Source organism: Aotus nancymaae, unplaced genomic scaffold, assembly GCF_030222135.1.
Source record: "Aotus nancymaae isolate 86718 unplaced genomic scaffold, 86718_ANA_hifiasm-v0.15.2.pri h1tg000004l, whole genome shotgun sequence".
NCBI classification, from domain to species: Eukaryota; Metazoa; Chordata; class Mammalia; order Primates; family Aotidae; genus Aotus; species Aotus nancymaae.
This window is the reverse complement of record NW_026988415.1, coordinates 40,506,807-40,529,042: the sequence shown is the minus strand read 5'-3', so window position 1 is coordinate 40,529,042 and position 22,236 is coordinate 40,506,807. Positions and strand designations below refer to the sequence as shown.

At 37.4% G+C, this 22,236-nt stretch overlaps 2 protein-coding genes across 2 annotated transcripts in view; one reads left to right on the top strand and one right to left on the bottom strand.

Moving 5' to 3' along the window:
- Window positions 1-13,623, bottom strand: part of NUP62CL (nucleoporin 62 C-terminal like) — a 73,427-nt gene extending 59,804 nt beyond the window's left edge. Inside the window, exon 1 of the mRNA XM_012451681.2 lies at window positions 13,458-13,623. The gene's annotated coding sequence lies outside the window, so the exon portion shown is untranslated. The remainder of the gene's footprint in view (window positions 1-13,457) is intronic.
- An 896-nt stretch (window positions 13,624-14,519) lies between these two features.
- The window catches only part of DNAAF6 (dynein axonemal assembly factor 6), a 42,256-nt gene continuing 34,539 nt past the window's right edge, over window positions 14,520-22,236 (top strand). Inside the window, exons 1-2 of the mRNA XM_012451800.2 lie at window positions 14,520-14,567; window positions 21,659-21,814. Coding sequence (XP_012307223.1) covers window positions 21,662-21,814 — 153 coding nt within the window. The 5' untranslated portion in view covers window positions 14,520-14,567; window positions 21,659-21,661. The remainder of the gene's footprint in view (window positions 14,568-21,658; window positions 21,815-22,236) is intronic.

The window sequence follows — 22,236 nt, the reverse complement described above, 5'->3', positions numbered from 1 at the left end:
TAATCCTTCTAAGAAAGATTATTTAGCATTCAATTACAAGTTATTAGATAACTATAACAGGATGAAGGAGAATTCCAGAAGGAATACCCTAGCTTTCACCAGGTTCTCAGGTGCTACTAAAAGACATGAGGCTATCAATGCTATGAAAAAACAAGTAGATTAACCTAAAAAGGCACGAAATGAGTATCTCCTTTAAAATTCTGAGATGCAGGAGGGAAAACTATATAATCAAGTTTATTACAATGATACATAGAAAAAGAACTCTCTGAAGATTGACTTATTCAGCAAGTAGCCTAATTTCAGGATGACACATTTCCAAAACTCAGTGAGTACTCCTCCTATGGTCCACATAAAATGAAGGGAGACCACAAATCAGAATTTAATGTGCCTTGTGCCTCAAATCTGAGATGACTTCAAGTTGGTAGACTATTCTTGGGAATGAATAGCATAATTCCAAATAGATTTTTCTTTTTGAGATAGGTTCTTGCAGGCCGGGCGCTGTGGCTCACACCTGTAATCCTAGCACTTTGGGAGGCCGAGGTGGGTGGATCACCTGAGGTCAGGAGTTCAATGGATAGGTTCTCGCTCTGTCACCCAGGCTGCAGTACAGTGGTGTGATCATGGTTCACCGTAGTCTTGACCTCCCAGGCTCAGGCAATCCTCCCACCTCAGCCTCCTGAGTAACTGGGACTAGAAGCACATACTACCATGCCTGGCTAATTTTCTGTATTTTTTGTAGAGATGGAGTTTTGCCACGTTACCCAGGCTGGTCTCAAACTCTTTAGCTCAAGCAACCCACCTGCTTCGGCCTCTCAAAGTGCTGGGATTACAAACATGAACCACTGTGCCTGGCCACAAATAGTTGATTTAGAAACAGCATACCATTTATTTACCCAGTTTGTCTCTCGGAGACAATTACTTTTGTATCCACTAAAAAAATCAGAAACTGTATTGCTCTTACCCTAAGGAAAATTCACTTCCTACTGGGCCAGGAGTTGACAATAACTGGTATTCCAAAGATGAATCCTGTAGTCTGTGTAGCTGGAGTTAGATGTGAATAAGCCAGTGGAAGATGAAGATGTACTTGCAACTAATTGGGATGAAACACTCAAATTAAACCCTATTATGCCAGGTGTAGAGAAAATAAACCCTGTAGTGGAAGTAGTCGCTGCTGTTTTCACAGAGCCAAAAAATGAACCCACCTGTAAAGTTCCTCCAAAATTAAACCTGCTCATGACTCCAAACCCTAAAAGAGGATAAGAGAAGAATGGGGAAAAAATTAGCACTCTCAATGAGACCTCCAAGAAAATACGGTGGACAGAACCACACTGGAGTTACACCCTCACACTCCAAACTTCTAGAAATACTAGTTTATAATCACTTGATAAAAACATTTTTAAAAAAATACAAAGCAAAGATTTTCCAGAAAGAAGGACAATTTTCCAAGTGTCAGACAGAAAGGGAATTCATATCCACGAACAGAAGTTAATGTTGCTTAGCCCAAGGTGATACCTTGAATGAGATATGTGCCTTAATAGCTGGAAATACAATGCTGAATTTGGGGTACAATTTAAGGCTACCTGGTAAGACCACAGGGTCCTGAATCAGCAGAGACCTAGTGAAGTTTAAATCTGGGAAACATCTACAGAAGGATGGAAAAGACATAGAGACATGTGAGAATCCCAAACTGCTACAGAAGATATGCATAGATGGCTCAAATTCAATTTATCTTTGTGATGTAGAAACTTCAAGATAAGATGTTATCATAAAAACTGGCTAGGTATTGATAAAATCTTCAAAGCCCAGGCAGGTTGCCCATGACATTACTCAAAAGGGACATCTCCACTTCCTAGGTCACATATGGTCAAAAAAAGCCCTCCAAAGATTAACTCAGAGACAGGAATTAGAAAACATCTAAGTAAGTCATCTTTAGACCTAAAGAATGAGAGAATTCTTATCTAAGAAATTAGAGACAAAAGTGCAATCCAAATAACACATCAAAATATATGTCTGATATGTTCAAAGAGCTCAAGAAAGAGATAGCATCCATAAAACTAAGCGAATGTGAAAAAAGAACCAAGAGGAAATCCAAGAAACACCTATCAGTATTAGAAATAAAAATGCTCAAAAGACAGATTTAAATAATAGACTACACACAGTTGAAGAGAAAAAGAAATAGCAAATTAGAAGAGAGAACAGAAAAAAATCTGCTCGAACCAGAGGGTAGATTAAAAAAAAAAAAAGATGGGAAAGATGACAGAAATTAATAGATGAGGAGAAAGAGAAGCTCCAACATATATATCCAGAAGGAACAGAGAAGGAAAAAATAGAATGACAAAGGCAGTATTCAAAGAGTTAATAACTGAATTTCCTAGAACTGAAGAAAAATTAGTTCTGAGATTAAAAAGCGACCAAGTACAAGCAGGCAATCCCTCCTCACCACCATACACACACACATACCCGTTATATACAATATATTGAAACCCTATAGAGAAAAAATTCTCATAGTTACCAGAGAGAAAAAAAACTAATTTACCTACTAAGCAGCAACAACCAGATTGACAGCAGGCTCTTCATTAGCAATATTAAGCGTTAGAGGACAGTGGAAAAATATCTTAAAGTGTTGAGGGAAAAATCATTGTGAAATTATAATTCTATCCCAGTCGAAATTAATAAAATGAGATGACTAAAAATTAGTTTTTAACACAGTAGCTCTGAAAGGCAATTCCAAGAAATCAGTTTCAAAAAGATTTCATTTAAGCTAAGAGTCGCATTACTTTATGCACCACTAAGAAAGGAAGGGGGAAAAAAGCATTAACCTGTTACAATTCCTCAAGCATGCATATACTAGAAAAATGTATAAGCAAAGTAACTTGGTTAAGATACCTCTAAAATTCACATTCAGAGTTCAATTTTTCCTTCCTTCCTTCCTTCCTTTCTTTCTTTTTGAGACAGAGTCTCGTTCAGTCACACAGGCTGGAGTGCAGTGGTGTGACCTCAGCTCACTGCAACCTCCACCTCCTGGGTTCAAGCAATTCTCCTGCCTCAGTCTCCGAAGCAGCTGGGACTACAGGCGTGTGCCATCATGCCTGGCTAATTTTTGTATTTTTAGTAGAGACTGGGTTTCACCATGTTGGCTAGGCTTGTCTCGAACTCCTGACCTCAGGTGATCCACCCGCCTCAGCCTCCCAAAGTGTTGGGATTACAAGCATGAGCCACCACACCCAGCCCCAATTGTCAACTCAAATTTCTTGACATCTTCTATGCTACCAGGACCACTGTTAAAGCAGCATTTTTAAAAAGAACTTATAAGAGAGCTAAAAGCCATTTTTGCTATACTCTTAAGTCAGCTTTGCAAATATGTACACTAGCTTCCTTTTGTCTCCCATTTCAGCATATTGATAACTAAATCTGATTTACTATCTCCTTCATTCTCTCCCCACAACCCCTATTTTCTAAGAGTTAAAGGTGATCCTCCATTGTCTCAGGGATTTTTCACTCCAGTCATCCATTATGAAAGTTTTGATCCTAAAGATTTTGATATTATCTGTGCATGCAGTGACAACTATCATGTCACAACTGCCACCTGGCCAAAAAGACGCCATTCAACTGTTAGACTCGTTTCCATTTCAGAGATGTTAAGATATGAAAAAAATGTACCTCTTTAAATAGCTGAGACAGAGCATCTTGAATACTGTTTGGTGTCATGGGTGTAAGAGAAAACTTTCCCCAGAGTAACTCTGAAGGATAACATTTATCTGAAATGTGTTAGTTACAACATGCTTGTTTTTAAGTCTTACACACATCTTAGAACTTTTTAAAAGTGAGCTCCAAATGGTGATTTCAACTGTAATAACTCAATCTTGGAAGGCACAGAAAGGGAGGCATTATTAACTTAGAATAAGAGCATTTGCTGTATTTAGTTTTATATTCCCAAGTGTATACCACTTTCCTGAGGTTACAAGTGCTATGTTTTATAAATTATAATAATATAATGTTTTATAACATATAATTATTTATGTATTATGCTTTAATATACATGATAATATAAATACTGATAGAAAAATTCATTGTTGTCAAACCATGGTGGTTGTTTACACTGTAACAGAAATTGAAAAACACTTCCAGATTTAGGTATTGTCATCAATGCTATATTGCAGACAAAAAAAAAGTTTCTGGTAGCCATCAAAAGGTGGAATTTTTTTCCTATGCCCTTGCATTTACAGAATTTCTATTCTTTTGGAAATAATTTAAGAATCTTCCTATTACATGCAGCACATACCTTTAATTTTTTCTGCCTTAGAAATTTGAGAAATAAAATAAAAAATCACTTTTTGGACTAAAAGTACATTTTTGCCACTAAAAATTTGGAATTAAAGTTTCTTGCCCTTCCATCTCATTTAGCTCTTAAATCTTTCATATCCTCAGCTTTTTTATTTTTTAATCTATTTTGCTTGACCAGTTTCTGACAAAGGTGTTTAAAAGCCTCCAATTATTATGAATTGTCAACTTCTGCCTATAATCTCATTGCTTTTTCCTTTATATATTTCTTTTTTTTTTTTCTTTTTGAGACAGAGTTTCACTCTTGTTGTCCAGGCTGGAGTGCAATGGCATGATCTCCGCTCACTGCAACCTCCACCTCCTGAGTTCAAGTGATTCTCCTGCCTCAGCTCCCAAGTAGCTGGGATTACAGGCATGCACCACCATGCTCGGCTAATTTGTTTTTGTATTTTCAGTAGAGACAGGGTTTCACCATGTTGATCAGGCTGGTCTCAAACTCCTGACCTCAGGTGATCCACCCACCTTGGCCTCCCAAAGTGCTGGGATTACAGGCATGAGCCACCACGCCCGGCCTCCTTTATATATTTCAAGACTATATTGTTAGGGGCCTATATGGAGTACACAGTCAATAGAATCTTGGTAGATTTTCTTCCTTTCATCAGTGTGAAGTATCTTATTATTATTAAACTGCCTTAAATCATATTTTGTCTGACATTGATGTTGCCTCACCATTTTTCTTTAGGTTGGTATTGGCCTAGTGTATCTTTTTCCATTCCCTTGTTTTCAACCTTTCTGTGTCATTTTAAATATGGTTTTTCTAAGTAGCATAGCTGAAATATTTTAAATCCAATCTGACAGTCTCTCAGTAAGTTTAACTTACTTATATTTATTGTGACTACTGAGACTATTGGATTTTTCTTCCATCTTACTTTGTGTTTTTTATTTGCCATACTCTATATATCTTTTATCTTTTTCTGCATATTTGGATTGATGAGATTTTCTTTATTCTCTTAATTTTTCCCAGGCTTGGAAGTTACATATTCTAATTATATTAATTTGTATACATTCTCTCGAATTATTGCTTTTAACACAGACTTAAATTCACATTTTTTAAAACAAAGTCTGAAATTAATCAGCATTCCCTATCCTTTTTTAACAAATAGGAACTTAGCACACTTTAGCTTCCCTATGCATATCATTACTTTATTAAAAAATGGGAAACAAGTCTGTACTCCCTATCTGTGGCAATCAACAGGAATACTCTATCTCTGCCTTGTTGGGTTTCTCCAGACAACCTCTCTTCCTCTTCTTTCTTTATTTATTTATTTATTTTTATTGCATTTTAGGGTTTGGGGTACAAGTGAAAAACATGCAAGATTGTTGCATAGGTGCATGCTTGGCAGTGTGATTTGCTGCCTTCCTCCCTTTCACCTATATCTGGCATTTCTCCCCATGCTATCTCTCCCCAACTCCCCACCCCCCACTGTCCCTCCCCTATTTCCCCCAACAGACCCCAGTGTGTAGTGCTCCCCTCCCTGTGTCCATGTGTTCTCATTGTTCAACACCCACCTATGAGTGAGAACATGCGGTGTTTGATTTTGTGTTCTTGTGTCAGTTTGCTGAGAATCATGGTTTCCAGGTTCATCCATGTCCCTACAAAGGACGCGAACTCATCGTTTTTGATGGTTGCATAATATTCCATGGTGTATATGTGCCACATTTTCCCTGTCCAGTCTATCATCGATGGGTATTTGGGTTGGTTCCAGGTCTTTGCTATTGTAAACTGTGCTGCAATGAACATTCGTGTGCATGTGTCCTTATAGTAGAACGATTTATAATCCTTTGGATATATACCCAGTAATGGGATTTCTGGGTCAAATGGAATTTCTATCTCTTCCTCTTCTAAATGACCTCTCCTTATCCACACCGCCTAGCAACAAGAGCTCAAAGCTGACAAAACTACAGCTTTGTAAGTTGAGCCCCAGCTTACAGTCTCTTGGATGACTCAACGCAAGCACACGTATTCAAAGAAAGAAATACTAGATGATAAAGGCCCCCAAAAATCATTAGAGCTCATTTGAAGGGCTACTAGAAATGAGCAGAATGTTCTGTACCTGGCAGTCCAATCTAAATGGGGCTTACTGAATTAACTAAGTGGCTGGAGAGAAAGAAAACAACTGAATGAGTGTGGATGCCCATCAGACTGTCTAGTCATTTAAATGTATTGGAGGCTCAGTTTACTCACTTCTAAAATTCTGGCGGTTCCATTAAGTGAATAACCAAAATATCATTTTAAAAATAAGTTTGCAAAGAACTATTCACATATATTACCTTGGTCTAATTTAATTTTATATAAAGTGCTATATGCAAGCTTTTCAAAATATAATGCTGGGGTTATCCTCGCTGCTGGTGTAGAATCAGCAAATCAAAGATAATTATAGAGCACTATTAGCTGGCCCAGAGAGTGATCATAAATTGGATTTCAAACTATAATTTTAAAAGATCACTATTCATCTATCTCATGTATCAGCATGCAAATTATCTGCTCTGTGTACTACCTACTGTTATTTTTTGATTCTGGGAATGTTCTCGGTAGTAGGAAACCTGATCTAGAATCAATAACTGATGGTAGGTCATTTCAGGACACGCCACTTTACCACTCAAGTTCTAGACTCTCTTATGTAATATAAAGGGGAAAAGATAAAAGGAAGCATTTATTGAAAGTGAAATCCCTTACCTTCATTACCTAACGACAAACCAAAAGGTATTTTGACCTCCATTCTATAGCTGAGGAAGCAGAGGCTCTGAAACACTAACTTTCCTAGGGTCAAGCAACTAGTAAGTGAAGGAACTGGACACAATTCTTCTATTTTAATACTAGCTTAAGCAACACATCATTAGGAAGATAAATCTGTGTGTCAAAAGGCAGAAACAAAATTAGTTCAAGCTCGAGTACCTATTGTAAGCCATTTCAGCATAATGTTTAAGGATTTCTGTCTCACAAAGTATAAATGATTTTGAGAGTAATCATTCATTTCCCTACATTCACTTCGAGAAATGACTTTCAAGAGGTGAACAGCACAGAAGCTTAGCCATACAATTTATTAAAAATTGTTCCTAGTTTCTTGGAAGCAAATAGACTATTCTTCCTTAGAGGCAACATTTTCCCTAAACTGCTTAGTTACTTGACAACCATCAAGTTCCACGAATGCACTCAACCTTCTCAAGAACATCATGACTGACAGATCTGGCCCAAAAATTCACATAATATGATTAGTCATGTTAAAAAACCATTTCTATAAATAGCAACCTCTGACAATGCATATGGTTTTTTAACACATCATTAATTAGAGAGGCAGAAATGCAAAGGAAGTACAAATTCACGGAAGAAACCCCTTGTTCCACCAAGATATAAAGTCTTCCAGAAAAAGTACTCAAGAACAAAGTAGAAAAATCTAAACCTCAAAGCACAGTAATGACCTTATTTGTCAGTAATAGTTATGGATGCCAACTCTGGAAATAAAAACTGAATTACTAATGTCTTACTCTAAATGTTTCTGTTCCCAGAGAGAAATTGATAGGGAGAGGTGAAGTTAACACAGGCATTTTGAAGGAAACAGAGAGGGATCAAATTTCAAATGGTAATCATCTTATGACAAAACAAAATATAGGACTTCTGAAAATGGTACATTGGTTTTGAGTTCATATTAAACATCTTAAGCAGTATAACTTGCTGATTATCTTTCACATTAAGTTCTTCTTTCCCTGCTTCATACTATAGCTTCTCAAAGCCTTAAGGTCAGAATCTAATTTTAAGACCTAGAAAAAGGTTTTTTTTTTTTTAATCCCAAAATGAGGATTGATTCTTCAAATGTTAAAAGTGTGATATTGTCAAAGACTGTAAATTGCCAAAATTGTAAAATGCTCATTTTCAGTGAGAGATTTTGGCAGTTATAAAATTGGAAAAGGAAAAACCAGTAGTGGGGTGGGAACAAAGGCAGAAAGAATCAAAAGAGGGAGAATCTTGGAGGAGCTATGAAGGACCCAAGGGAGGACAGAGTGTATGTGTAGGCATGAAGAGCAGAAATACCCAGGAAGAGGTATGGCTGCTTGGAAAAGTGGTGGAGGGATCCAAGGGATGGCAGGGATTAGGGGAGGGTAAGTGAAGGAAGGAAAGAGAGTAAAACATTTGAAAGAACTAACTTAGGAAACCAGTGAATAGCAGTCAAATGCAAAAGACAGCCTCAAATGTATACCAATATTTATAAGACTATTCCCTAAAACTTTGGAGAAGTAGAGCAAAAACAAAAACAAAAACCCTCAAAAAACAAAAAGCTGGAGAATTCTTAAGAATGATAATCATAAAAACCTTTTACAAACATGCAAGTAAGAAAAGTTATCATGTAAAGATCTCAAAAACTATTATTTACAAGGAAAAACAGATCTGGCTAATATAACTTAAAGTTTATTTTTTAATAGAAATGTTCACTTTTTTCATGGCCTCACTCCACAGAAAATAAAGCAATTATACACATAATTCTGAAAAAATAAGCATAATTCTTATGTTTCTAATTTTTTAATTGTGGTAAAATACATATAATATCTGCCATTTTACCCACTTTAAAGTGTACGATTTTGGTAGTACTAGGTACATTCACAATGTTATTCAACTGTCACAACTATCTACTGACAAAATTTTTTTCGTCATCCTCAACAGAAACTCTGTACTCACTGAACACTAATTCCCTTTTCCTCCCTCCTCCAGCCCCTGGTAACCTCTACTTTACTTTCTGTCTCTGTGAGTTACTCTATTCTAGGTACCTGATGCAAGTGGAATCATAACAATATTTGCATGATTTATATGAATCATATCTGTAAATTTAAAACAACCTAAATGTTCAACAGTAATAAGGGAATAGAGATTTTTTTAAAAAGTGATATAGTCATATATTGGAATACTATATAGCAATAAAAGATGACTTTATTTGCATTTAAAAATCTCAAAAACACTGCTGACCAAAAAAATGTTGCAGGGCCAAGTGTAGTGGCTCACACCTGTAATCCCAGCACTTTGGAAGGCCGAGGTATGAGGATCACTTGAGCCCAGAAGTTCAAGACCAGCCTGGGCAACATAGTGAGATATTGTCTCTACAAAAGATTTAAAAATTAACCAAGTATGGTGGTGCGCACCTGTCGACCTGTAGTCCCACCTACTCCAGAGGCTGAGGTGGGAGGCGCACTTGGGCCCAGGAGGCGAAGGTTGCAGTGAGCCAAGATCCCAATGCTGCACTTCAGCCTGGGCAGCAGAGTGAGACCCTGTCTCAAAAAAGAAAAAAAGCTGCAGAAGAATAAATAATACCATTGATGTAAATATTAAAGACACACAAAACAATATATCACAAATCATTTATGGCTGCATTTCAGGACACTTATAAATATACATTCAAAAAATATATACTAACTTTGGAAAAGTAATTATCTCTAGGATGGGAAGGAAATGAGATTGATAAGGGACATAAAGAGACAGCTGAAATGTTTCAGTTCTTTAAAAAGATCAACACCTTAAAGGAAATGTGGCAAAAGTCTAACAATTGTTAAATCTTTGGTAGATACATAGATGATGGTGCATAAGTCTATTTTTCTTTTGAAATATTTCATAATTTTAAAGAAGTAATGTTTTAGAATGACAGAAAAGAAGACAATATGTGTGCTTTGAAAATGAAGATGTGCTAATATAGACTAATTATAGCTTTTATTCTCCTAGCCAACTTAATTGGCTCCTTTATAAAAATTGTTTAAATTATAAATTAATACACACTAATATAATATTTGAAAACTATATTAATAAAGCTAATCGATATGAGTGTTACTATGGAACTTGAAGCTATGTAAAGGTGCTACTTTTCATATATATTTTTAAAGTAATAACAAAGATTTCTTTGTTCCTTCTCCACTCCCATTGCTTCACTTGACTGTCTTTAAAAAAATAGAACATTGACAGCCGGGCCTAATGACTCATGCCTGCAATCCCGGCACTTTGGGAGGCTGAGGCAGGTGGATTGCTTGAGCCCAGGAGTTTGAAACCAGCCTGGGTAACATGGTGAAACCCAGTCCCCACCAAAAATAAAATAAAATAAAATAAACCAGTTCCCACCAAAAGAAAAAAAAAAAAAATGTGCCTATAGTCCCACCTACTTGTAGCACCAGAGCTTGAGGCTGCAGTGAGCTGTGATCATACCACTGCACTCCAGCTGGGGTGACAGAGCAGACCCTGTCTCAAAAAAAAAATTGTACATTCAACCTAACTCATATCTATAAAGGACACCAGGGCTGATCACTGCCTGCTCTAGCACATAGAAATCTTGATTATCAAATTCATACATCCGAGAGGGGCACAAACTCCCAGCTCAGGTCCAGATCTAGATCTGGCCTTCCTGTTAGGATTCCTATTGAGCTCACTGTAAGACATAAGTTGTAGAAATGATTTTAAATAACCCAAGATTTCACAGTGTTATTTTAATAACATGGAATAACTATATGAGCACATCTTGCTTTACTTTTTTTTTTTTTTTTTTTTTTTTTTGAGACAGAGTCTTGTTCTGTCACCCAGGCTGGAGTGCAGTAGAGTGATCACAGCTCACTGTAGCCTCAACCTCCCATGCTCAAGCCATCCTCCCACCTCATCCTCCTGAGTAGCTGGGACCACAGGCAGGTGCCACCATGCCTGGCTAATTTTTTTAAAAAAAGTTTTATAGAGATTGGGGCTCCTATACCCAGGCTGGTTCTTGAACTCCTGGGTTCAAGTGATTCTCCCGCCTCAATCTCCCAAAGTGCTGGGATTACAGGTGTGAGCCACCACACCAGGCTACATCTCCCTTTTCAAAGCACACATAGTGTCTTATCTTCTGTTGTTTGTTAGTTAGGCTAAGTAAATTACAGCCAACTCACTCTACAAAATATTAGGCTACTGTTAATGCAAAATGTAAAGACTATCACAACATAGAAAAAAAAATCCCAAAACAGTATTAAATAAAAATAACAAGTATATACACAAGGATCACAATCATGTAAAAACATGGGTACATATGGATAAAGATAGGAGGGGAACAGAATTATCAGTTATATTATGGTAGCAGAATTGAATGAGATTTTTTATCTTTTATTTCTTTCAATGTTGCATTAATAAATTATTTAACCAGTGTTTTAAAATACTCTATATATTATAAAAGAATTAACTAAACTATATCCTTTCCATAGCTATAAACCCACAGAAACCCTTTGGTGTATTTAAAAAAATATTTTAGATCTCTCAAGTTTCATTACTTTAAAACCAAACCAGGAGTCAATTTCAGTTATCTCTGCTTTGGGATAGGCAAGTCAGGGAAGCTTTCTTTCTGTTTCAACTACTGTCTCTAGATCGAGGCTGCTATCAAGGCAGAATGGACAAGAATATTTAGACTTAAGCAAGTGACTTCTAGTCTCTAACATCTACTTACTGACAGCACAACCCTGGGAAAGTCACAGAACCTCTCTCATCCTTAGGTTCCTCAACCTCTAAGCTTCTGTATTTCTGACATTGTTCAGGGAAGCCAACTGCTTAAAGGTTAATCTCAGATCCTGGACCCATTCCCCATCTCCCTACTTCCTCTACCTGGGGAAAACAGTTCTTAGTATTGTACTCCACTTTGCCAGGTGAAACCTTGAAGAGATGATTATATCCCTAAAGATATATAACATTTGTTCCCACAAAAGAAAACTAATATTCGCAGAACACCTGTGCACCTGACACTGTACCAAGTATTTCATATATGCTATATTGCATACCTTCCTGGGTCCCACTAGACCACAGACCCAATTTCTGGAAGGAGCCAGGGCAATCTGAATTTTAAATAAATTCTCTAAGTGCACACGCAAGTTTGAAAACTAAAGGTGTAGTGACAAATCATTAGAAGGTTGTGGTGTACATTTTTTTAAATGGAATGGAAACTATCAGAATATATTGCAGGTAGCGTTAAGTGTTGTTTCTGCAAAAACGGTTGTCAGTTATATATTGTCTACGTGTGTACTAGGTCATAATATAAAATTTATTTCTTACTGTTGGTCACAGTCAAAAGTTCTGAAAAACACCACTGAGCATTACAGACTTAGAATAATGCACAATGAGGCAGAATAAAAACAAAAAAGAAAGAGGAGATGGCATAATATCTGTAAATTTAAGCTCCACAAGTATCTAGAGGATTAACAAAATGCAAGACACCGAAACTCTGATCATTCACAGTAATAAGGGGAATTAAGGTATTGGTAATTTGGTCAAAAGGCCACTAATGTTACTTTAGCCAATAACCTTATTCTATCCCCACTTTTTGTTTACGGTAGATAATAACAAGTAGAATGGACAAATTAATCAAACTTCACTATCCCCTATGCCAGTTGGGATGAACGTTAAGAAATGTGTGATATATAGAATGAAGGGAAGCAGTTTAGTTCATTCATAATCAAATTCCAATCACTGAATAACCAACAGTAACCATTCATTAAAACCTGTGGGGTCACTATTGATCATGGCTAATCAGTCCTGAATACTCCAAATATTTATTCCCCCGACCGTTTGTTTAAAACCAAGCCACGGAATTTATGCAGAACTAGGGTAACAACTCTATCTCTACGTGAACTTAAGACAACAAGATTCCCTAGCAGTGGCAAGCTAGCGACACACCTGCTTTTCTTCACTCCAAGGCGGGAAAAGCAGAGCTCCCGGAGCCGCGATTCTCCCTAGAGTGGGAGCAACGCATAGCTCAAGCCAGTGGCCCGCAAGAACCGTGTGGCAGTTGACCAGATGCTCCCCTGGAGACTTGGAGCCCGGAGGGCTTGCCCACAGCGGAGAATAAAAAGCGCGATCCCACCTGCACACATACAAACACATGATCGCACGCGCCAAGCCGGGACGGAAGTACAACACGCGTTTCTGTCGAGTTGGGGAGACGTTGAAGGCGGGGGGCGTGGAGGATCTTAGCAAAACCTTCTCAACCCCCGGCCCACTGACCCTACCCTTCTGCCCCCGCCTCTCCAGAGCGGCTGGAGATCGAGTCTCAGATCTGGAATTCACGCGCGGGAAATGTGTAAAAGAAAGTGAAGCCTGCTGCCGACAGGGACAAACGAAAACCCCACAACCTTACCTTAGTGGTACCCGCCGTCGCTCGCTCTCTGGCCCTGAACTAAGCGGGCGGGCCTCCGAGACTGCGTAGCCGCCAGACGGGTAGGTCCGGACCTGCTCGAGCCGGAAAGAACCGGCCTCCTCTGCAAGTAGGTTCCCGCTGAAGTGAAGCTAACCCAGACTGAGGCTTAAATGGGGTCGACCTGGTTAACTAGAAAGAGCCACCAGTGACCCTGACCTGGACGCGCTCGGATTGGTCTATTCTAGGGCCGCCTCAGATGAGACTCTTTTATGATTGGCCAGGAAAGTCAAGCGGGAACCCGGAGGTTGGCGGGTGGGCGGGGGCGGCAAAACAAAGTTGTTACCCTAGCAACAGATAGACGCCGCACTCTCCACAGTCTATTTTCGGAGCCTATCCAGAGACCCGAAAACTGAACAAAGGTGAGGAAACTCGAACCTCAGGAGGGGGACAGACAGGGTCCTCAGATGCCGTGGCTATCAGAAAAACTAGGGAGAACTCTAGATATTTATAACTCTGAGAGATACCCAAAAAGCCACAATTTAAACAAGGTAGAGAACACCAGTTCCCTAAATCCTGCTATCCTAAACTCTAGAAGCAGGACGCTGCATTAACAAAGCTCGCTTTTTCAGGATGTGAGAGATGGGTGCCAGAAAGCCAAAATGAACATCTGAAGGTTTCCAAATGGTCTTCTCTCAACTCTCGCATGCACTTATTGATTCTCCCTTCCCATTAATAATGACTAATTTGGAAACGTAAACCATATTTTCTTACAGGAGAACCTGGGTGCTCCAAACTGGAGCAGCCACTGACCCCTTCTGTTTTATATGTGCAGGCACGATTTATCCTGGCCTAGCATGCCTTGGTTAGGAAATATTTTATAGGGAATATAACACTTAAGACTGAAAATAAAATGGCCCCAGGACTCAACTATGTGAACAATGTCCTTTGTGCGACAGCTCGAACGCTGTGACCTAAGGGTTCCAGTGTTGCTTGGTTAGATAAGCTCGGGAGTGAGAAGTGGTCAGACCCTCACTTGGTGGGCCAGAGTGTAGCGTGCAGATACTACTTGTACCTACAAAACCTGCTACTCGCCAAGGGCTGATTGGGAGAGTAAGTATTATATGTCGTTTTACTGTAACTGTCAAAAGGTGAGGAACTGTGACCAAAAAAATTAAATCTGAGTGAAGGGAGAGAACCTAGTTTGATCAGAGAGGGAGGAGTCATTACTCCTTAAGAGCTTCTTGTAATAAAGATTCAGAACAGAGACTCTATTTCCTGAAGAAATGAAAAAAATAGGACTCGGGGAGAAAATTACAAAGCACAGAAAGCAAATTTGCCGGGCTGAGCGCAGTGGCTCCTGTCTGTAATCCCAGCGCTTTGGGAGACCAAGACAGGCAGATCACTTGAGGTCAGGAGTTCGAGACCAGCCTGGACAACATGGCGAAACCTGGTCTCTACTAAAAATGCAAAAATTAGCTGGGTATGGTGGTGTATGAGGTGGAGTATGAGATTTGAGATAGATAAACAAAGAGAAAATATTAAGTGTATTAAGTTTGTCCGAAATGTACTATAGAACGTTGGATAACTCAGGATGGGTTCTATAGAAACTAAGGATTTGCCTCTCCATATAAAAATTCATTTTTCTGTAATCTCAGCACTTTGAGAGTCCTAAGTGGGTGGATTGCTTGAGCTCAGGAGTTCGAGACCCATCTAGGCAACACAGTGAAACCCCATCTCTACAAACAATACAAAAATTAGCCAGGTGTAGTGGCACAGCCTATAGTCCCAGCTACTTGGGAGGCTGAGGTGGAAAGATCACTTGAGCCAGGGAGGTGGAGGCTGCAAGAGCCAAGATCGCACCATTGCACTCTTTTTTTTTTGAGACCGGATGCTACAGTGAGACCCTGTCTCAAAAAAAAGGGATGATATAGATTCCTTATGAATAAATGACTAAAATACAGGAAATATTAAATAAAAAAAAACTTTTTTTGAGACGGTATCTCACTCTGTCACTCAGGCTAGAATGCAGTGGGGCGGTCTCAGCTCACTGCAACCTCTGCCTCCTGGGTTCAAGCGATTCTTGTGCCTCAGCCGCCCAAGGAGCTGGGATTACAGGCGTGCACCACCAATCCCGGCTAATTTTTGTATTTTCAGTAGAGACGGGGTTTCACCATGTTGGCCAGCTGGTCTCAAAGCCCTGACCTCAAGCGATCCACCAGCCTCGGCCTCCCAAAGTGCTAGGATTACAGGCGTGCACCGCTGTGCCCAGCCAAACGACACTTTTTGATTTAATAACCAATAATTAATTTAATTTCTTGACTTCTTTGTCTATGAAAGATTCCATGTACTTTCAAAACGCATCTTCCATTAAATATATTTTAAATTGGAAATGAAAACTGTTAAGCTCTCGTAGTTACTTGTGAGTTAGTACATTTGATGGCAGTGAAAGTTAGACACCTGAAAAGGAAACTATTCTTGGTATTGTAAAGTTACACTCGAATTATTTTTAAGAGGTGGGAAATCGTTGATAAGTATAGTTATCAAAAAATGCAAAACAGAAAGCAATTATATAATTTAATTCAGACATAGGCAGAGATGATGTCACTTTTGTGTTCTCAGAAGAATTTTAATGGAGGAGTTGCTAAATAAGGCACTATATAAATAAAGTTGCTTCAATCTAGGAAAGCTGATTGAAAAGACAAAAGGAAAAATAAATAAAAATAAAGTTGCAGAAGAAATGCCAAATTTATTTAGAGAATAAATAAATTTTCTGTACTTTGAAATCATTATTTTAAAGGCAATATTTTACATAGGGATATGTCTATTAAGTTCCAAAAAGATTGCTTGGTGATTCTTTTTTTTTTTTTTTTTTTTTTTAGATGAAGTTTCTCTTTGTTGCCCAGGCTGGAATGCAGTAGTGCAATCTTAACTCACTGCAATCTCCACCTCCCAGGTTTAATCGATTCTCCAGCTTCAGCCTCCCGAGTAGCTGGGATTACAGCCACCACACCTGGCTAATTTTTGTATCTTTTAGTAGAGACAGAGTTTCACCGTGTTGGCCAGGCTAGTATTGAACTCCTGACCTCAGGTGATTTGCCTGCCTCAATCTCCCAAAGTGCTGGGATTACAGGTGTGAGCCACCTCACCGGCCCTGCTTAGTGATTCTTTATCACCCTGATTTTATTTACCATATATATTTGAATTAATAAAATACATTATCTATTTGAATAGTCTGTAATTCAGAGTTTTCACTAATTTAACCTAGACTTTTCCACAATTAACTGAAGTCAAAAGGCTGTCTTAACTGATACTATGGATGGAGGCAATAAAATAGAAAGCAAGTTCCCAGCCTTACAGCCAGTCTGACTTTAACCCAAGGTTACTGATGTTGCTTAAGTGCTGTGGGTCTGGAGCCAACCTGGTTGAACTTTTTCAGTCCCTGACTGGCTCCAGTGTTTTGGTAATGAGCTGGTTCTGGAGTGTCAGTTGCTTTAGCTCATTATGGCTAGTAGATGGTCCAATCATGCCTCTATTTATGAAGACTCCAAGTACTCAGGTTGATGTGGGAAAATCAAAGCCTCTGTCTGGAAAATGTTGCCATTAGCATTGGCCTAGCAAAAGAGAATGAGAGAAAGAAAAACAAAGGGCCTAAAAAATTGTTTACTAAATAACCAAATCTTAAATAAAAGACAGCAATATATTTTGTTTTTACTGAAACTCTTAAATTTTCCTTAGTTTAAATTTATTCTTGGCCTATTTAAGTGACAATGCCAGATTCAAACATTTTAGGCAGTGTGGCTCCAGAATATTTTTTATTTTTGTTATTTTATTTATTTATGTATTTTTGAGACAGGGTCTTGCTCAGTCTCCCAGGCTGGAGTGCAGTGGCCCGATCTCAGCTTGATGCAACTTCTGTCTCCTGGACTCAAGTGATTCTCCTGCCTCAGACCCCTGAGTAGTTGGAACCACAGGGGCACACAACCACGCCTGTCTAATTTTTGTATTTTTTGTAGAGTCAGGTTTTTGCCATGTTGCCCAGGCTGATCTCGAACTCCTGACACGTGAGCTCACCTTGGCCTTTCGAAGTGCTGAGATTGCAGGCGTGAGCCACCACAACTGGCCAGAATCTTCTTTTTAAATATCACTACACTGTACTACCCAAGTAGTCCAGGCAAAAGGAAGAATACACTCTAAGGTACAAAGGCAGGAAATTATAGAGTATGTTTAATAAGCAGTTTAGTTTTTAACAGAATACAGAACACATGCAGGAGAATAACAGGAAAGAAGGGCAGAAAATTACATTGGGACTATATCCTGAAGGACCTTGATTACCAGACTCAGGATGAACTTAAATGTATATCACATCTAGAAATAAAAGATATACCTATAAACTAACACTGCATAGTTCATTGTAGTGAACATAGTTCACTACAAATAGTTCATTTGTAGTTCCTAAAAAGTCCTCCTGTTTTAGTTTTCAAATGTGATCTACTTGTGTCAAATGAACTTTAATAAATGTTTTTTAAAAAGTTTAATAAGTTATTCTTAATACGTTAGACTTCTTAAAAAGCTAGTAGAATCTTCATTTCCATTGATTTAGAATGCTTTTTTCTAAAAATTCACAAATCGTTTTTCTCTTTTGATACATTGAACCATTTAATTAGTTATTCACAAAATATTTGTGATTCTTTTGTTTCTCAAAATACAATATGAACAGAGTTGTCATGATTTATTTTTATTGTCATGATTTATTAATTTGTGTTTACAGATTATTATATTTGATATGGTAAAAAAAATTTTGGCTAAAGTGCTAATTTTATTATTACATTTCTATTTCAATTGAGCTATAGTGCAAATCTATGGCATTTTATTCCAGCATAATTTGGAAGTCCAATTGGACTTTAAGAAGTCTAATTCCTAATATGCTTCAGATATATAAAGTGTTACTAAGAATTATTGGGAATAATTTAACAAAAACAAATGTACACATTCCAATGAGGAGCGTCCCCTTTGAAGTAGTCACTTTTGGAGGCTAATCTACTTATTCTAATGTTGTTGCTATTGCTAAAATTGCTTTTGAAACTTCTGTTTTAGAATCACCTTGAGGCTTCTAGCACATTTCTTTGAATATCCTCAAAGAAGAAAATCTTCATATTTTGAAAGTAGACATGATATATAAATATATCTAGAAATCACTTGCAACAAATCTGATGTGTAATCAAACTAACTGATACCATAATGATACCTATTTTCTTGGTGATATATATGAAGGCAATTCCAAATGAAAAGAAAAATCCCAAAATATTTTGAGTATTGATAGCATAATTTACATCAGTGTATAACCTTCCAAAATGACTATTTTGAAATATAACATTCATATGAATTTAATCATGCTTCATTCAGTATTCATCAACTGCTGACTATGTGCCAGCTCCAGTTATTAAAGACATTCAATCTACAGATAATAGCTTCCCACTGCTCACGCTGGCCTACTTCCCACCTAATTAGAACCAGACAAGAGTTCCTTTCCAACTAACTGGTAGGGATTTAGAATTAATCTGTTTTTTCTAAATTCAGTATCCAAAGTACCAAAGGAACCATGACATTTCCTTCATAACCTCTGCTGTGGGTACCTAGGTGACATGAGAAAGCCACCGACACAGTGTCTGGTTTCTCTTTTCCAGCTGGAACTTTGAGCTCTGTGCTATTCTGAACCTTCATCTCTAGCAGTCAACTTGCCCATCATACTCAAGAACTGTACCCCACCTTCTATAGGCCAGCGTCCTTCTTCACCCTAAATAGGTCTCCCTGTAACCATGACTTCAGCCTTTCTGCCCTGAAACACTGCTCATGTCCAGGAACTCCTGCTGCCATGTCTCTTCCAAACAAATAAGACCACATGAATTGTAGTTCTGACTATTACCTCAGACACAATATTTGGGACTTCAGAATACCTTCTTATGGGTTAGCTTTGCTGGTGCCAGTTTATTCTTCTTTCATTAGTCCACCATTGAGCTTTCACATGCCTACCGATACTATGTGTCAGATAATGATATTTTTATATAGCATTTCATATTTTAGTAAACTCACCTGCATTGCATAATTTGATCATCACGACAATTTTATAAAGTATGTAATACTGGTATAATAAACAATTTCTGCTATATTTGTTTTTTAAATGTCTCATTTGTACCTTCTCAACTCAAAATACCAATTATGTCATTGCATCAGATACCTGGATGCATTTTTTCCTTTCATTGTCAAAGATTGAAATGTTACAATAAATTTTGCTTTTAACATTAGGTAAATATTTAATGAACACATAATCAACTAGGAATTTAAAAATATAAACAGGAGCCTCTTTGTTAAATTTTTGTCAATTATTCATCTCCATAGCAGACTACCAGACCATACTGTGAGAGAAGATTGTTTTATTACCTTTTATTTCACTTTTCCAATTTAATGACTTTCCAATGTAATGAGTTTTATCATTAACTTATTCCACATCATTATTAGACATGATAGTCATACCCAGCAAAATGAAATTTTTAAAGAAGTAATAGTAGTCAGCATATGTTGAGTGCTTATTTTGTGCTAGGCACTGTTCCAAGCTCTTTTACATGTATTAACCTACTTAATACTTGTAACAACCCTAAAAGATATACACTACTATTATCCCTATTTTATAGATAAAGAAAATTAGATAATGGAGTTTAAATAATATACTCAATGTCATAGTGCTAAGAAAGTAAATGATGGATACAAATTCAAGCAGTGTGACTCCAGAGCCCCTACTTCTAACCACTATGATATATCGCCTCCATGCTACAGGTACGGGACAATTAAATATTTGTTTCATGTCTTTGGTAGATATTAGGATCACTTTCCAATGTAATGAGTTTTATCATTAATTTATTCCACATCATTATTAGATATGATAGTCATACCCAGCAAAACGAAACTTTTAAGGAACTAATAATAATAGTCAGCATATGTTGAGTGTCTTTGGTAAATATTAGGATCAGTTTTCTATTTTTTAAAAAAAGTCAAAATAATGGCAAAACATAATTTAAAAAACAGAAGATTTGTAAAACACTATCTGCATGCAGATTGATTTTGGCACGTGACTGTACCAGCACACATTTGAGAATCCTTTTGTATTACTGTTCTAGGCACAATGTAAAAATTTTAGGGATCATTTAATGAAAGTACTAAAGAAATGTTTCCCATGGGTTAGTTTTATGACAATGCTTTCAAAATGTCAGCAGAAGTGTTAAAAAGAAAGATTCCTGTTATATTTATGCCCAAATCACTAACAATAGGCCTAATTCTACAGTCTTTGTTAAGGTTATTCATTAATGTTTGACACCTCTAACATTTTTAAAGATCCTGAACTTCCTACTCCAAATATAACAGCAGAGATTATTAAAAAGACTGCTGTCTGGATGGTAGGATTATAGGTATTATAGTTTTCTTATTTTTACGTTTAATGTATTATTTCCTAAAAAGCCCACAATAGACATATGCATATATATATATATATATATATATATGTATGTATCACTGTAATAATCAGAAAAGCAATTTTTCATTGAAAGTCAATGAACTAACCCATTGGAGCTCTCAAATGGCAATATAATGCTAGGTATCATCAAGGGTTAATTAAGAATTGAAATAAAGCAGAAGGTACAGGCCTGCCTCAATCATCAGGGCATATATCTCAAACAACATATTTTTCAGTTCACTAAGTGGAATACACAGCCTAAACAGCGAACATGTGACAGATAAAAAGGCAGTCTAAAAAATATGTTCCCAAATGATGATATATAATGTATACGACATTGACATACACTTGTTCTAGAGGTAGGGCTTAAGAATCTGCATTTTAAACTAACTCCCCCAAGTGATTCTTAAACACATTAAAACCCAAGAACCACTATAGTAGGTGCTCAATAAATGTTTGTTAGCTTGAGTATGACACTTTAGTAAAGCAGGCTAAATGTTTGCATTTACTTGCTGCTCCAGATCTGTGAGTTAGCAAAATACATATATTTGAAGGAGTTTAAAAGTATTTCCAAGGAAGTATAAGAACCAATGGAGTGACCCAGGGAAAGAAGGGAGGTATGACAATAAGACGTCTTCATGTCTTAAATGAAACAGAAAAGTAAAATACCTCTTTCAGATTATCTTTTTTTCCTCAGACAATGGAATCTGAAAATATGGATCCTGAAAATATGGAGACAAAAAATATGGAATCTCGAAGTATGGACATTGAGACTGTTTCTTCAGTTACAGCTCTACAAGCCCTCACTAAACTACTTAATCCTGAAGAAGAGGATGATTCTGACTATGGACAGGTGGTCATATACTTACAGTTGAATTAGTTGTGTTCAAGGGAAGTTGTGGAACTATATTTGAAAAACCTGTTCCCACCTAGCTGTGGGAGCAGAGCTGTGTCATTTGATATATGCACGGGAAGCTACAAGGCTGATTATGCATGACAATGTAACCTCTAGTACATTTCTAGCAAACATAATTATATTTTTCTAAACCACCTGAACACTGAATAGGAAAATACTTCTGTAACTATGGTAGCAATAGCCACATTTCAAAATGTTGTCATTTATATTTATGGCCAAAGAATGCCTGACAACCATTGCACAGTGGTAGCTAGGATTATTTAAGCCCAGACAGTATTTCTATAAAACAAATATATTCAGTTACGCAGTATTAGTTGGACCCCCAAGTACCAGTCCCTTGATTTTTAAATTTGTCTACA